This window comes from Lepus europaeus, chromosome 19 (genome assembly GCF_033115175.1).
Source record: "Lepus europaeus isolate LE1 chromosome 19, mLepTim1.pri, whole genome shotgun sequence".
NCBI classification, from domain to species: Eukaryota; Metazoa; Chordata; class Mammalia; order Lagomorpha; family Leporidae; genus Lepus; species Lepus europaeus.
Genome location: NC_084845.1, coordinates 14,020,326 through 14,036,019, shown reverse-complemented (window position 1 = coordinate 14,036,019; position 15,694 = coordinate 14,020,326). Strand labels below are relative to the sequence as shown.

Genomic DNA, 15,694 nt, shown 5'->3' with positions numbered 1-15,694 from the left:
TTTACTTATTTGAAAGAAAGAGTGGAGAGAGAGAATCTATCTTCCATCTACTGGTTCACTCCAGAAATTCCCGTAACAGCCAGGACAGGGCCAGGCAAAAGCCAGGAGTGAGGAACTCCCATGTGAGTGGCAAGAACCCAAGTACTTGGGCTACGATATGGTGCCTCCCAGACACATTAGCAGGAAGCTTGATCAGAAGCTGAAGAGTCAGGACTCGATCTCAGGCACTCCAAAATGGATGTGGGGATCCCCAGTGGTTGCTTAATCCACTATGCCACAATGCCTGCTCCAATCTGTAGATGCTGTTTATACTCTGAATACTAATTTCTCTGTTGTTTATATGCATTGCAAATATCTTTATCCCATTCACTGCTTGTCTTTTACTTTCTTTGTCTGTTGATAAGAGTAATTTTCACACATTGCAATGTATCCATCTTTTAATTATTATTTTCAAAAAGAATTAAACAGAACCTTTAGAAAAGATGTTTGGTTCTGTTTCATATCTCTCCCCTTATGAAAACCTCATCACTTCTGATTCTTGTGATTTAATTTATGTCTTTAAATATTTCCTCAGTAGTTTATATCAACATCTAATAATTCCAATAAGTACTGTTATAGGCATGTAATCTGTTACTTCTTCAGATTATCTATTACTCATCTGTGACCTGTTTCTTTATGAATGTGACAATCTTTGTGAGCTCACCTTTTGTTGATCTTAATTTGTGGGAATTCTATAGGCCTCTTACTTTTCCTCCAGAGAAGATTTCTATAGGCCTCTTAATTTTCCTCCAGAAATTTGCATTTGCTTCAGCCAGGAGTCATAGGGCACCACCTTAGAGAATAAAATTTCAACTCTTTTTCTATTTCCTAATCATCTTTATTTCTTATTACTCTATTGTTTACTTTTTTCTAGATATAATGCTTTTCTGTTACTGCTACAAAGTTAATACCCACCCAAGGCCTTTACAGTTACTACTCTAACTAGAATACTGTTCTCCCAAATACTGGTCTGATGCATGCCCCTACTTTAGACAATTCTTTGTTCAAATATTACCTCTTCATCTCTTTCTCTCCATCTCCTGATCTCTCTGTCTCTTGATCTCTCTCTTATGCTCTCCTTCTCCCTCTTTTTCCATCTTCACCTCTTCCCTCCGGTCTGTCGGGTTTCTCCCAATAAACCCTTTCCCTTAAAAAAAAAATTACCTCTTCAGAGAGGCTTTTATCCAAAATCCACCTATCTAAAACAGCTACCATCATTCCTTTATTTGCTTACCCTGTATTCATCTATGGTGTTAATCACTGCCTACTACAGTTATATTTATTAAATAAATCTATATATGTGCATATATATATGTAGGTATACACATTTTGTTTCCGTATTTATTTTGTATCTCTCCCACAAGAATATCAGTTAAATAGGAGTGTGAAAGGCTTGTCTAGATAATTATTTCCACAATGTATACTACTGTCCTTGACACAGAACAGGCCTTCAATTAATATATTTTGAATAAATGCATTTTAAAGAGGAGATAATATTAAAGTCTAAATTTTTGAAAACATCTGGAAAAGAACTGACTCCCAAGTTGATATACAAGGCATGTCACTGGGGAAGAAGAAGAGCCATTCCCTCCTTTGAAAGTAGAAAGATCATAATAAAAGAGAAACAGGAAAAAGTAGGGAATTCTATGGGATCCTTCAAGGAGATCATACTAAAAAGCCTTGCTTTTCTTCTCAAGTCACAAACTTTTTCCATACAGTTTTGGCCCTGCAGGGGTGTATAACAATCAGTACTTTCGTAAAGACTTCAGAGGAAAAGTAAGTAAAGGGGCAAAAGGCAGTTATATTCCAGTGACATAAGAAATGCAAGAAATAAAGTGATCACGTAGGTAGGAAAGTCACTTATAGAAGTTTTAATTGAAATGGGCTCTATCCCTCATTAAACTACATTAAAAAAAGCTATCTTAAGAGAATCAAAGATTTATTTTAGCTAATTCCAATAAAAGATGATTCTATCATTTATTCAATGTAAAACACAAAGTTCCTAATATGTAATATCCAACTACTAACTACTACTAAGTAAGAGAATATGTTCATGCTAAGTAATATATTCAGGTAACTTGAATACTTGAATTAGTGAAAAAAAAAAAAAAAAAAGCAAGCCTCGATCTGCCCTATCACTATACAAATCTATAATCTCTTCTCATCAGAACAGCCATACATTTCTTGCATCTACTTCTTAAATTTGTGATTGGGGCTATGCATTATTAGAGTTTCGTTAGCACATCTAAAGTATAACAACACATAGTTTGTTTTATCTGACAGTACTGAAAGTATTTCAGAATTCAATTCTAGCCCCTTGATTATGTAGGAAGATGGCAGGAAGCAAGGTACTATAAGGTGACTTTTAGGCTTTCTGAAGGACATAGAATGATAAAGGTGACCTATGAAATATGTCTACTTGCAGTATTTCAAGCTTTCCTTTGAGAATAATAAGAAATTCAGTTAGTTACTTTAAAAGCAACTTTGAAACAATAGCTGAGAAGACAGCCATTCCAAAAGTAGGTCCTGGGATACAAGGGGCAGATATTCTTACCCAGAGACACCAAGTTGCTGTAGTTCTCCAGCATCACATCTCTATACAGATCCCTTTGAGCAGAGTCCAGGCATTCCCACTCTTCCTGAGAAAAGTCAATGGCAACGTCCCTGAACATCACTGATCTCTGGAACAACAAACATAGTATTAGTTGTGGAAATAAAGAAAATACTGCTTTCAATGGAAAGGAGATGATGACACTCTGCAAAGGGAGAAAAAAGCAAACAGACTGGGAAGCTTGTGATGTTGGGAAGACAGTAGAGAACTTGGTGCTGCTTACGTATCAACATATTCCTAAGTACTTACTGCTGTCGGTTATTGTGTTATAAGAGTATCTCATTATGCAGATAAGACAGAATTAAAACAAATGCAATGTCCAAATGAAACAGCTTATATAAGCACCCTGTAAAATATTTTATGTTAAATACCATATGTTCTCTCTCTTCTCTGTTTAAGAATAAAAAATTGAGAAAGTTTTAAAATTTTTCTGTAAAGTCTTGTTAAGTTTGTTTAAACTTAAAGAATTTGTTTAAGTCTCAGATTCATCATTACATCAGAGTACTACATCATAAACATTTTCCTTACCACCAGTAATTTATGAAATATTTCTATGGGCTACAGAACAGCTCCATATAGAGAATTATCTGATTTAAGTGCTCATATTTGAATATTTTAGGTTATATAAAAACCTCATAAGTATTTCTTAGTTCTCAGCAAGTTATGGAGGAAATTATAATCTTTCTTGTTACTACTTATCACTCAAAATGTAACTTTTCCTCACACCAAGCAACAGAAAAGTGGAAAAGATAACCCAGATATGCTCATTCAGGATCACATACTGTGGAATCTCAAAATGATACCATTATTGGTATTCATGAATTATGCATTCCTGGGGAATATCCCCAATCTCTATGCATTTAATCTTGATCTCTATGTATTTAGTCCCCGATAATGAACTAATCTTAAAAGCTTCTAAAGCATGATCTCTTGCCATATACTGAGAATGAGCCCAGGTACAGTGGCTCAGCAGCTTAACAGCCCAGGCCTGAAGCACCGGCATCCCATATGGGCGCCAGTTCTAGTCCCAGCTGCTCCTCTTCCGATCCAGCTCTCTGCTATGGCCTGGGAAAGCAGTACAAGATGGCCCAACTCCTTGGGCCCTTGCACCCATTTGGGAGACCCTGAGGAAGCTCCTGGCTCCTGGCTTTGGATCGGCATAGCTCCGGCCGTTGTGGCCAATTGGGGAGTGAACCAGCAGATGGAAGACCTCTCTCTCTCTCTCTGACTCTCCTCTCTCTCTGTGTAACTCTGACTTTCAAATAAATAAATAAGTGTTTAAAAAAAAGAGAGAGAGAGAGAGAAAGAGAGAATGAGCCCATTCAAGACCAATTCCTACAATGTCTAACTGGGAAACTTAGGTCTAAAGAGAAATTCAATGATTTTTCATGTGTGACATCATTTAAAATCCTTCCCTATTTTATAAAATCAGGAAAATCTGCTCTTGTTACATCAGTGTTTCTAGTCAAAGATGCTGAATGGATTACGGAAGAATGTGAATAAAGAGGCCGGCACTGTGGTGCAGCGTAGTTAAGCCACAGCCTGCAGCATCAGCATCCCATGTGCCAGTACAAGTCCTGGCTGTTCCACTTCTGACCCAGCTCCCTGCTAATGGTCTGGGAAAAGCAGCACAGGATGGCTCTTACACCCACATGGGACCTGGAAGAAGACAGAGGCTCCTGGCTTCAGTCTGGCCCAGCCCTGGCCATTGCAGCCATTTGAGGAGTGACCAGTGGATGGAAGATCTTTCTCTTTCTCTGTCTCTCCTCCTCTCGCTTTCAAATAAATAAATAATAAATATTGAAAAAAATAAAAGAGGGGCCAGCACTGTAGTGTAACAGGTAAAGCCATCACCTGCAGTGCCAGCATCCTATACGGGCGCCAGTTCATATTCTGGATGCTCTACTTCCATTCCAGCTCTCTGCTATGGCTTGGAAAAGCAGTAGAAAATGGCCCAAGTCCTTGGGCCCCTACATCCACATGGGAGACGCAGAAGAAACTCCTGGATCCTGGCTTCGGATCTGCACAGCTCCAGCCATTGCAGCCATCTGGGGAGCGAACCAGTGGATGGAAGACCTCTCTCTCTCTCTCTCTCTCGCTCTCTCTGCCACTGCCTTTCTGTACCTCTGCCTTTCAAGTAAATAAATAAATCTTTTTTTTTTTTTTGGACAGGCAGAGTGGATAGTGAGAGAGAAAGAGAGAAAGGTCTTCCTTTTTGCCGTTGGTTCACTCTCCAATGGCCGCTGCGGCCGGCGCATCTCACTGATCCAAAGCCAGGAGCCAGGTGGTTCTCCTGGTCTCCCATGTGGGTGCAGGGCCCAGGGACTTGGGCCATCCTCCACTGCACTCCCCGGCCATAGCAGAGAGCTGGCCTGGAAGAGGGGCAACTGGGATAGAATCCAGCAACCCGAGTGGCCAGAGGACCCGCCTCCGGGTCACGTGGGAGGCCCATGGCGCGCGCTCTGCTCCTGCAGGAGAGGGCAGCTCTGTTTCCGGTCGGGCTGTAACAGGCGCCATGGCTCCGGACAAGAGGAAGCGGAAAGCCGAGGCCGCCCCGGCCGCCTCCGCGGAGAAGCGAGAGAAGCTGGCAAACAGCGGGCAGGGAGTGGAGGAGGTCGTCATTGAGCACTGCACGAGCTGACGCGTCTATGGGCGCAACACCGCGGCCCTGAGCCAGGCGCTGCGCCTGCAGGCGCTGGAGCTCCCAGTGACGGTGAACCCCTCCAAGCCTCGGAGGGGCAGCTTCGAGGTGACGCTGCTGTGCCCGGACGGCAGCCGCGCGGAGCTCTGGACTGGGATTAAGAAGGGACCCCACGGAAACTCAAGTTCCCTGAGCCTCAGCAGGTGGTGGAAGAGCTGAAGAAGTACTTGTCTTAGGGAAGCTCGGGCAGAATTCCTCGTGCTGAGCTTTCTGCCCCTGGGGATCGTGGAGCATTCATGACGGGACATGGCCAAACTTCAGTCATGTGCCTGAAGCCACAGTTTCTTCCTCTCCAGAAATGATGGCTCAGTGTGAGGCAGCCCTCTAGTAAGGCATTGCAGAAGTTCCTGCATTTGGATTGTTTCATAAAGATTAAAATAAAGCATCTAACAGTTTCATTTGTCTGATGTTAAGAGTGGACAAAGCCAGCTGTGTGGGGTTGGTGATTCTTGTGTTTTTCACAACCAAAGGGGACAGTTTGACCTGGAACTCCCAGGGTCTCTGATAATGCAAATGAAATACTTGTAAAAGCTAAAAAAGAAGAGTAACTTTTGTTTGAAAGCAACTATATACGTCAGCTCACTCAGAAGTGATGGAAGTGCATTTTCTTGGCTTGCAGTGTCCCATCACTCCTGCCCACTCAGTGTTCTGCTTAACACCTTTTGGAACATTTTTTCTTACACTGAATCTCACCATAGGAGGTGTTATCTTCCTGAATTAGCAGTGACTAGATGCTTATGGCCTAGGCTGGTAACCTATGACCCACTCGAGCTGGGGACCACACAGTTTGTCGTTTTATTTGTTACTAACTGCAAAACAGATTACAAAGAAATAAAATAGTTCCAGTTCATAAAAAAAAAAAAAAAAAAAAAGAATCCAGCACCCCAACCGGGACTAGAACCCGGTGTGCCAGCGCCGCAAGGCGGAGGATTAGCCTGTTGAGCCACGGCACCGGCCAATAAATAAATCTTAAAAAAGAAAAAAAAAGAATGTGAACAGAGGTTAGATTAGGAAGACACACTTAGGGGCCAGCGCTGTGGTGCAGTGGGTTAACGCCTTGGCCTGAAGCACCGGCATCACATATGGGCACCGGTTCTAGTCCCAGTTGCTCCACTTCCAATCCTGCTCTCTGCTAGGCCTGGGAAAGCAGTAGAAGACCCAAGTCTTTGATTCCCGCTCCAGTGTGGGAGACCAGAAGAAGCTCCTGGCTCCTGGCTTCAGATCGGTGCAGCTCTGGCCATTGTGGCCAGGTAGGGAGTGAACCAGCAGATGGAAGACACCCCCCCCCCCGTTAACTCTGACTTTCAAATAAATAAATAAATCTTTAAAAGAAAAAAAGAAAGACACACTTAGAGAAGATTATCATTTATAAGAATGAAACAGTCTGAAGAGCATATTCCTGAGTAGGGCCGATGTGAAAGGAAGTTTCAGGAGTAAGGAATGCTAACGTGTAAAATAGTAACTACAGAGAGTACAAAGAAACGTCAACTCACCTGAGCCATGGTTTTCAGAGCTGCCAGAAAAGAATGGTCCTCTTCTGAGTTCCCGTCTTAGGTAAGTGTAGAGTCTGGGGAAGGCAGAGAGGGGATAAGAACACAGAACAATGAGACCAGATTTTTTGCAAAGTTCTAAATGATTATGTTAGAATTCTTTGTTGCTGTCTTTTTCCTGTCTCTTCTCCCACTTGCAAAATACGCACTCAGTGGATGTGTATAGGTGGTGTTTCTTAACTCACACTCACTCAAGTGTTCTCAATATACAGACACAAAATATTTATAACTTGTCTGATTTCTGAAATAACACATACTTATATCAGAAGTAGAAATAATGACCAATATATTATGAGTGATCATATACAACTATATAAGAAGGTACAAATAACAAAATGCTTATGCTTATAACTATTTATAATGTATTTTCACATTACAGTGGCAGAGCTGAATAGCCTACAAAGCCTAAAATATTTACTGTTTTGCTCTTTTCCTGGCAGAACTTAAAACAAAATTGTATTAATAATAATCCACCCATCCCAATAAAAAGACAGTGTCAGGACAAGAGGAAAATGAAGGCCCCAACTACAAGCTCATTATATACTTTATATAAACATACTTTAGTTTGTAAACATATGTTAAATATAAAGACACAGATGCACTGATTGTAAAATGGTGAGGAAAATATACCACACAAATACTAAGCACAAGAAAGCTTGTATGGGGCTGGTGCTGTGGTGCAGTAGGTTAATCCTCTGCCTACAGCACCTGCATCCCAAGTTCTAGTCCCGGCTACTCCTCTTCCCATCCAAATCTCTGCTATGGCCTGGGAAAGCAGCAGAAGATGGCCCAAGTGCTTGGGCCCCTGCACCCACATGGGAGACAAGGAAGAAGCTTCCTGCTCCTGGATTCAGATGGGCCCAGCTCCAGCCATTGCGGCCATTTGGGAGTGAACCAGAGGATGGAAGACCCTTCTCTCCATCTCTCCCTCTCGCTGTAGCTCTACCTCTCAAATAAGTAAGAATCTTTAAAACAAACAAAAACCTGTTTAAAAACAAAAGAAAGCTTGTATATCTGTATTAATATAAGAAGGAAATTTCAATTAACAGGACTAATTCATCAAGAAAACACAGCAATCCTAACTGTAGATGTAACATAAAGCTTCATAATTTATAAGGCAAAAATTGACAGAACTAAAGGAAGAGACAAATCTGCAATCAGAGTTGGAAATTTTAATGACTTTTGCTCGGTAGCTAATAGAATTATTAGAAAAAAAAAAACAGTAACAATATAGCAGCTTTCTATAACACTGTATGAACTACTACAACATAATTGACAGAATATAGAATACAATACCCTTTGTTATGAGCTGAACTCAGCTGGAAACAGCTGAGCTGCCATGTGTTGGAATAGACAGGCTAAAAAGAAATAGAGCCAGCACTGTGGCACAGAGGGTAAAGCTGCCACCTGCAACACCAGCATCCCATATGAGTGCCAGTTCAAACCTGGCTTTTTCACTTCCAATCCAGCTCCCTACTAATGGCCAGAGAAAGCAGTGAAAGATGGCCCAAGTGGCTAGGCTCCTGCACCCTTGTGGGAGACCCAGATGAAGGTGCTGGCTCCTAGTTTTGGCCTGGCACAGCCCAGCCCCAGCCATTGTACCCATTTGGAAGGTGAGCCAGCAGAAGGAAGATACCTGTCTCTGTCTCATCCTCTGTATAACTCTTTCAAATTAATAAATAAATCTATTTCTTAAAAAAGTAACAAGCCTCTAATCACTTACCAATCACCCAGTACTCATATAAGCAAGTAGTTAACTCAGAGAAAGCCCTGACTCCCAACAATGTTCCATTTTCCCCCACGGAACAACACAAGGAAAGGGTCAGGTGGATCAGCATAGATGTGGAGAATAATCTCACTGTCAAAGGGAGCCCTGAACAAAGGGCTCATGACATTTTATGGACTGGAAGCAGGAGAAAGGGAGATGGAGGAGGGGCTGAGAGTAGTAAAGCACTGATGCAGAATGCAGAAAAAGTGTCTTCAAGGTTCCTCCGGCCTCCCCAGCTAAGGATGTCTTGGCAGAGGTGCCTAAGAGAGAGGTCTCCTAATGGAGTGCCTGGGCTAGATACGCCTAAGAGCACAGCTGATAAGGGGAGCCTGAGTCCCTGATTTCAACTCCCTGTGGAGACAGCACATCCATTGGTTGTATACCCAGGCTGGTGTGGGAAAGATAGCTTTCCCTAGTATGGCCTGCCAGACTTGTCTCTGGTGGAGGCTGAGAGCCTACCCATAGAATTGTGGCAGGAGCCAGATTCTTCAACAACTCCAGAAAGGGCACAGAGAAAATCACCAAAATAAACCAGATGCTGGGACATAAAATAGGTATCAATAAACACAAACAAACTGAATTGTGCAAAATATACTCTCCGGTCTTTGCACATTACTAAATCAGAAACTAGTAGCAATAAGAGGTCTAGCAGAATCCTCAACAGTTGGAAATTAAGTACAGTTCAAAATAACCTATGATTCAGAGAAGAAATCACAAAATACATTAGAAAATACTTATCAAATTTTGTAGGCTGCAGCAAAAGCAGAATTTAGAGGAAGATTTATAGTTTTAAATGCTTATACTGTATTAGAAAAAAAAGATGAAAGAGCAATGCTTTAGGTTTCCACCTTAAGAAGCTGGCTTATAGTTTAATTTGATTTGAAGAGAAGATAGAAGTATTACAGGGGCCGGCGCTGTAGCATAGTGGGTGAAGCTGCCACCTGCAGTGCTGGTATCCCATGTGGGTGCCGGTTTTTGTCCTGACTGCTCCACTTTCAATCCAGCTCTCTGTTATGGCCTGGGAAAGTTGTGGAAGATGGCCCAAGTCCTTGGGCCCCGGCACCCACGTGGGGAACCTGGAAGAAGCTCCTGGCTTTGGATCGGCGCAGCTCCAGCTGTTGTGGCCAACTAGGGAGTGAACCAGCGGATGGAAGACCTCTCTCTCTCTCTCTCTGCCTCCCCCCCTCCCCCTCCTTTCTGTGTAACTCCGACTTTCAAATAAATAAATAAATCTTTAAAAAAAAAGTATTACAATCAATGCAACAGAAAGGACAGAATTAGAACATCATTTTGTAACCCCTGAAAAAATAATAGCTTCAAGTAGTAATATCGATGTCTGCTAATACCACATAAAGGAAAGCAACTAAATACTATGCACCACTTCATAGAAGTACGCTTCACTATGTATAAAGAATTCATGCAGAGCAAACCAAAAAATCTGAACTTGATCAATTCTGTAGAATTAAATAGTTTATAAGAAACACAGGCTCAGAGGAAAATGTTAAATGACATCACAGATGGGAAAACAACAAAATCCAGAATATGGGTAACTTTACAAAGAACAATTTCTGGAACAAATTAACTGCATGAAAATCAAGAGAGAGAAAAGGTAGAATAACTTATAGATCAAAAGAAGATTTGGGGCCGGTGCTACAGCTCACTTGGGTAATCCTCCACCTGCGGCACGGCACCCCAGGTTCTAGTCCTGGTTGGGGCACCGGATTCTGTCCCGGGGCTCCTCTTCCAGTCTAGCTCTCTGCTGTGCCCCAGCAAGGCAGTGGAGGATGGCCCAAGTCCTTGGGCCCTGTACCCACGTGGGAGACCAGGAGGAAGCACCTGGCTCCTGGCTTCAGATTGGTGCAGCGCGCCGGCCATAGCAGCCATTTGGGGGGCGAACCAATGGAAAAGGAAGACCTTTCTCTCTGTCTCTCTCTCTCTCTCTAACTCTGCCTGTCAAAAAAAAAAAAAAAAAAAAGCAAGAAAAGAAAAAGAAAAAGATTTGAGGTAGGTGCTGTGGCATAGAGGGTAAAGCCACCGCCTGCAGTACCAGCATCCCATATGGGTGCTGGTTCAAGTCCCGGCTGCTGCACTTCCAATCCAGCTTACTGCTAATGCACCTGGGAAAGCAGTGGAAGGTGGCCAGGACTTGGGCCCCAGTACCCGTGTGGGAGACTGCAAAGAAGCTCCTGGCTCCTGGCTTCGGAATGGCACAGCTGCAGCCGTTGCGGCCAATTGGGGAGTGAACCAACAGATGGAAGACCTCTCTTTCTCTGACTCTCCTTCTCTATCTGTGTAACTCTGACTTTCAAATAAATAAATAAATCTTAAAAAAAGAAGATTTAAGAAATGTATTATACCATTATAATGAGTAGACATTAGATCTTGATTCTAAAACAAAAAATTAGGAACAATGGGGAAATTTGAACCCTGGCTATTTTATTACACTAAAAGAGTACTTACTTATAACTGTAAAGCTTTATAATTCAGCATACATTACTATGGACATACTTCTAAGGATACAGCTAAAAACTTGCCGTGGGACTCCAAATCCCATTAAGCTGGGTGGTAATAATGCCATCTTAACTGTTAAAGTGATCACATTAAGTGTTAAACTGATCCTATAGGTAGGATTGAGTGTTAAAGCAATCATATAAGTAAGATCAAGTGTATGGTAATAACAGTCAATAGAATTAAAAAGGAGAGAATGTTCCAACTTGGGAAGCAGTCCAAACAGCAGACTCATAGAATGACATTTGTTCTAAATAGCACTCTGACCTCAGAATGAGCTCTTACGGCATTCTGGTCTGGCTGAAAAGCCCATGAGAGCATTTCAGGCATGGACAGCCAATACACTGTGGCAAAAAAAAAGTCCTACATGAAAGATCTCTGTGAGTGAGACCCCAGTGGAAAGAAGGAGCCATCGAAGAAGGATGTACTTTTCTCTGAAGGGAGGAGAGAACTTCCACTTTGCTTATCGCCTTGACTAAATACGGACAAAGACTCCAGATTCAAAAGGCTTCCATAGCCTTGGCAGCTCATGTCAAGAGCTTCAGGTAATCACTGATGTTAATTTAACAATTAACACTCCTATGTATGACAACAGTAGTCACTGTGCACTTACTCACTCCCCATGTAGGACCTCCGCCCTCAATGAGTTGTACTATGAGAATTAACTGTAAAACTTGTTCTCAGTTTTTTATGTTTTATATGTATGTGTGTGCAAACTGTTGAAATCTTCACTTAGTATAGAGTTGGTCTTCTGTGTATAAAGTTAACGGAAAACGAATCTTAATATATATTAAAATATTTGTGGATAAAGTTATGGATCTGTAATTTTCTTCAGATAACCCATTTTGTTTTTTGGAGGGGTGGGGGAAATAGTGTAGCTATAGATAAAACATGTATAGCTGAAACCTGATGTTTTGAAGTTGAGTAACAAGTAGAATAATGGGGATACATTACACTATTCTTTTTACTTTTGCATGTTTTAATTTTTTGAATAATAAGTTTAAAAAACTTATTGATGGATTCCACATAGAAACAGTGACTCATTTCAAGGACAGTTTTTCAGTAATTGCTATTTTCTTCTTTTAATCTTTTTTATTTTCTAAGTTGTTCCAATAAACATATACTACTTTGATATCAGAAACAAACAAAAAAAAAGCTTTCTGAAATTCTAAACACAAGGACATGCAACTATTTTTTAAAAAGAAATTCTCACTAAATTTGGAGAAAAAAAGAATATTTAACAGTATAAATTCTACAACAAATTTTTAAAAATAAGGTAATGGAGGAAAAGGTAGGTAAGGAGGATGAAGAAATGCACCAATTTCATCCATATTAGTTACAGTTCAGGTAGAACTTAATGCCCAAAGCCATTAAACTAAAAGCAGAACACTTCTAGAAATTTGTCCCAAAGATAAACTTTCACAGATTAAAAAAAAACCCAAACAGACAAAATAACAACAACAACAACAACAAAAAAAAACCCGCATCTATAGTTACTGATAACTGCATTATACAATGGAAAAATATTGCAAAAATCAAATTCCTACCCATAGAAGACTGGTTGAATATGCTATTATACTCACACAATAAAACAGGTAGCTATAAAAAATGATGAAGATTCTCCACAGGCCACTGTGGAGTGATCTCCAAGATATATTAAATGTGTGACAGAAAAAAGGCACAGAACATGGAGGAGTGGGCATAGCACATTAAGCCACTACTCAGAATGCCAGCATCCTATATTGGAATGCAGGTTCAAATCCCAGTTACTCTACTTCTGATCTAGCTTCTTGATATTAAAGCTAGGAGGCAGCAGATGATGGCCCAAGTACTTGGATTCCTGCTGCCAATGTGGGAGACCGGATTAGAATTCCTGGCTCCTAGCTTCAGCCTTGCCCAGCCCTGGTTGTTACAGACATTTGGAGAGTGAACCAGTGGATGGAAGATTTCTGTCATTCTCTACCTTTCAAATAAAATGAATATAACAAATAAAAGTACTGTACTTTCATTATAGATCCCAGTGGGTTATATTCTATTCTACTCTAAGAGGTCTTGATGATTCTTTTGTATTCATAATGTTAGTAAAAAGTATTTCTATTTTTATTTTGAAATTCTTTATCCTTCTCAGTCCAAAAGACAAAGGGGAGGGGGGCAGGAAAGGGAATGAAGAACAAATAGAATAAAAGTAAAACAATAGCAAGATGATGAATTTCAACCAAATCACATCAGTTATCACACAGACTATAAATGGTCTAATATTACAATTAAAATACAAAGATTGCCAAGTTATATAAAAACAAAAAACTTAACTATACACTGCCCTCTAGAAAAATGTGCTAGAAGGGCCAGCACTGTGGTATGGCCAGTAAAGCCTCCACCTGCAGCGCTGACATCCCATATGGGTGCCAGTTCAAGTCATGGCTGCTCTACTTCCGATCCAGCTCCCTGTTGATGTACCTGGGAAAGCGGTGGGAGATGGCCTAAGTACTCGGGCCCCCACACCCTCATGGGAGACCCTGAAGAAGATACTGACTCCTGGCTTCAGACCAACCCAGCTCCAGCCATTGTGGCCATTTTGGAAGTAAACTAGCAGAAGGAGGATCTCTCCTTCTATCTCTCTCTCCCTCTCTCTTTAACTCCTTTAAACAAATAAATAAATCTTTAAAAAAAAAAAGAAAAATGTGCTTGAAATATAAAATACAAATAGGTTAAAATTAAAAGAATAGAAAAAATATACCATGCTAACACTAGTCAAAATATAAGGATGGCTACAATAAGTTTCAGACGAAGCATATGTTCAGAACAAAGAATATTATCAGGAACAAAAACCATGAAGGGTTAATTTAACTATTATGACATAAAATCTAATAATTTATGTACCTAATAACAACGTCAAAACACACGAAGCAGAAACTACCAGGAGAATGAGATAAATCCAATGAACAGAAAATCAGTAAAGATACTGAAGATTTAAACAATACTACCAATCTGTCTGATCCAGTTGACATTTATAGAACTCTCCACCCAAAAGCAGCAGAACAGCAGACTCTTCAAGTGCACAAAGAACATTTTACTGGCCGGCGCCGTGGCTCAACAGGCTAATCCTCCGCCTTGCGGCGCCGGCACACCGGGTTCTAGTCCCGGTCGGGGCACCGATCCTGTCCCGGTTGCCCCTCTTCCAGGCCAGCTCTCTGCTGTGGCCAGGGAGTGCAGTGGAGGATGGCCCAAGTACTTGGGCTCTGCACCCCATGGGAGACCAGGATAAGCACCTGGCTCCTGCCATCGGAACAGCGCGGTGCGCCGGCCGCAGCGCGCTACCGCGGCGGCCATTGGAGGGTGAACCAACGGCAAAAGGAAGACCTTTCTCTCTGTCTCTCTCTCTCACTGTCCACTCTGCCTGTCAAAAAAAAAAAAATAAATAAATAAAAAATAAAAAAAAAAATAATAAAAAGAACATTTTACTAAAAAGCACCAAATTCTAGGTCACAAAACAAAACATTTTCTGAACACAGTGGAATTAAATTAGAACTCAGTAATAAAAGATCCCTGGAAGATGCCCAAAATATTTGAAAATGAAATAACTTACACCAAAATAACCTATGAACTGATGAAAAACATCAAAAGGCAAATTAGAAAGGCTTTTTAACTGAAGGCAGAAAAAACGCAGTGAGATTGGCAAGTGATAACTTCTAGAAATAAGATGGCATTATATTTTTGTGTACATCTGAAAAGTTCAATCAAAGCTAAAAAACAACAAAGTTAAGTAACAGAGAGCTCTCATTTTTAAATCCTCTGTTTTTCCTACACTCAACCAATATTGGGAAGCATCAATCACAATTAATTACAGATTTTCCTTGTTTCCAATATACAAAAAATAAAAATTTAAAAAAATTGCCTTGTTCCTTCATCACTTGAGAAGCCTAGGTAGCAAATTTAAGAAATAAAACAAAGATTCCTATGTTCTGAAAAAACAAAGGCATGTTAGGAAACAATGAAAAAAGAACTACTTACCTTGCACTTTGCTTTTGAATGTAGAACGGCCATTCTTTCCACTTCTGGGATCTGCTCGCACAAAAGAAAATGGGAATGAGATGCTAGATGAACCCGGGGCCATACTCTGAATCAGAACACACTCTCTCTTCCTCTACTCCCAATATCCACCCCTCATGTAACATAAGGAAAAGTCATCAAGAGTCTAAAACCTTCTGTGTCCCAGAGGGCCACGGCCAGGCTACCTTAGAATTTATTTCTGAATTCAAAGATATTTATGGAGACAGAGCCCTGCCATGGAGTGGTACAAGTTCTAAAGTGGGTACCTGGCACCTACAGCACTCCCTCTGGAAGTATTTCCACTCCTGGAACCCCATTACATTCCCAAATGGCCTATATTGAAGGGGCTATCAACTCTAAACTTCTCATCCCAAAACCAGTTCTGTGGCTTGGATATAACTATTCTTCACTCAGAGGCTCAAATTTGACTTCTTTCTGCTACTTCTCTGCATTCAGTTCCCTTAAGG

General features: G+C 41.0%; 1 protein-coding gene and 1 pseudogene across 9 annotated transcripts in view; one reads left to right on the top strand and one right to left on the bottom strand.

Moving 5' to 3' along the window:
• The window catches only part of LOC133747813 (zinc finger protein 420), a 127,348-nt gene that overhangs the window by 34,669 nt on the left and 76,985 nt on the right, over positions 1-15,694 (bottom strand). For all 9 annotated transcript variants that reach the window (XM_062176182.1, XM_062176181.1, XM_062176187.1 and 6 more), the window contains 3 exons: positions 15,189-15,239; positions 6,845-6,918; positions 2,594-2,720 (listed from right to left, as the gene is read on the bottom strand). In XM_062176182.1, coding sequence (XP_062032166.1) covers positions 2,594-2,720; positions 6,845-6,853 — 136 coding nt within the window. In that variant the 5' untranslated portion in view covers positions 6,854-6,918; positions 15,189-15,239. The remainder of the gene's footprint in view (positions 1-2,593; positions 2,721-6,844; positions 6,919-15,188; positions 15,240-15,694) is intronic.
• Positions 5,151-5,732, top strand: LOC133747835 (selenoprotein H-like; annotated as a pseudogene).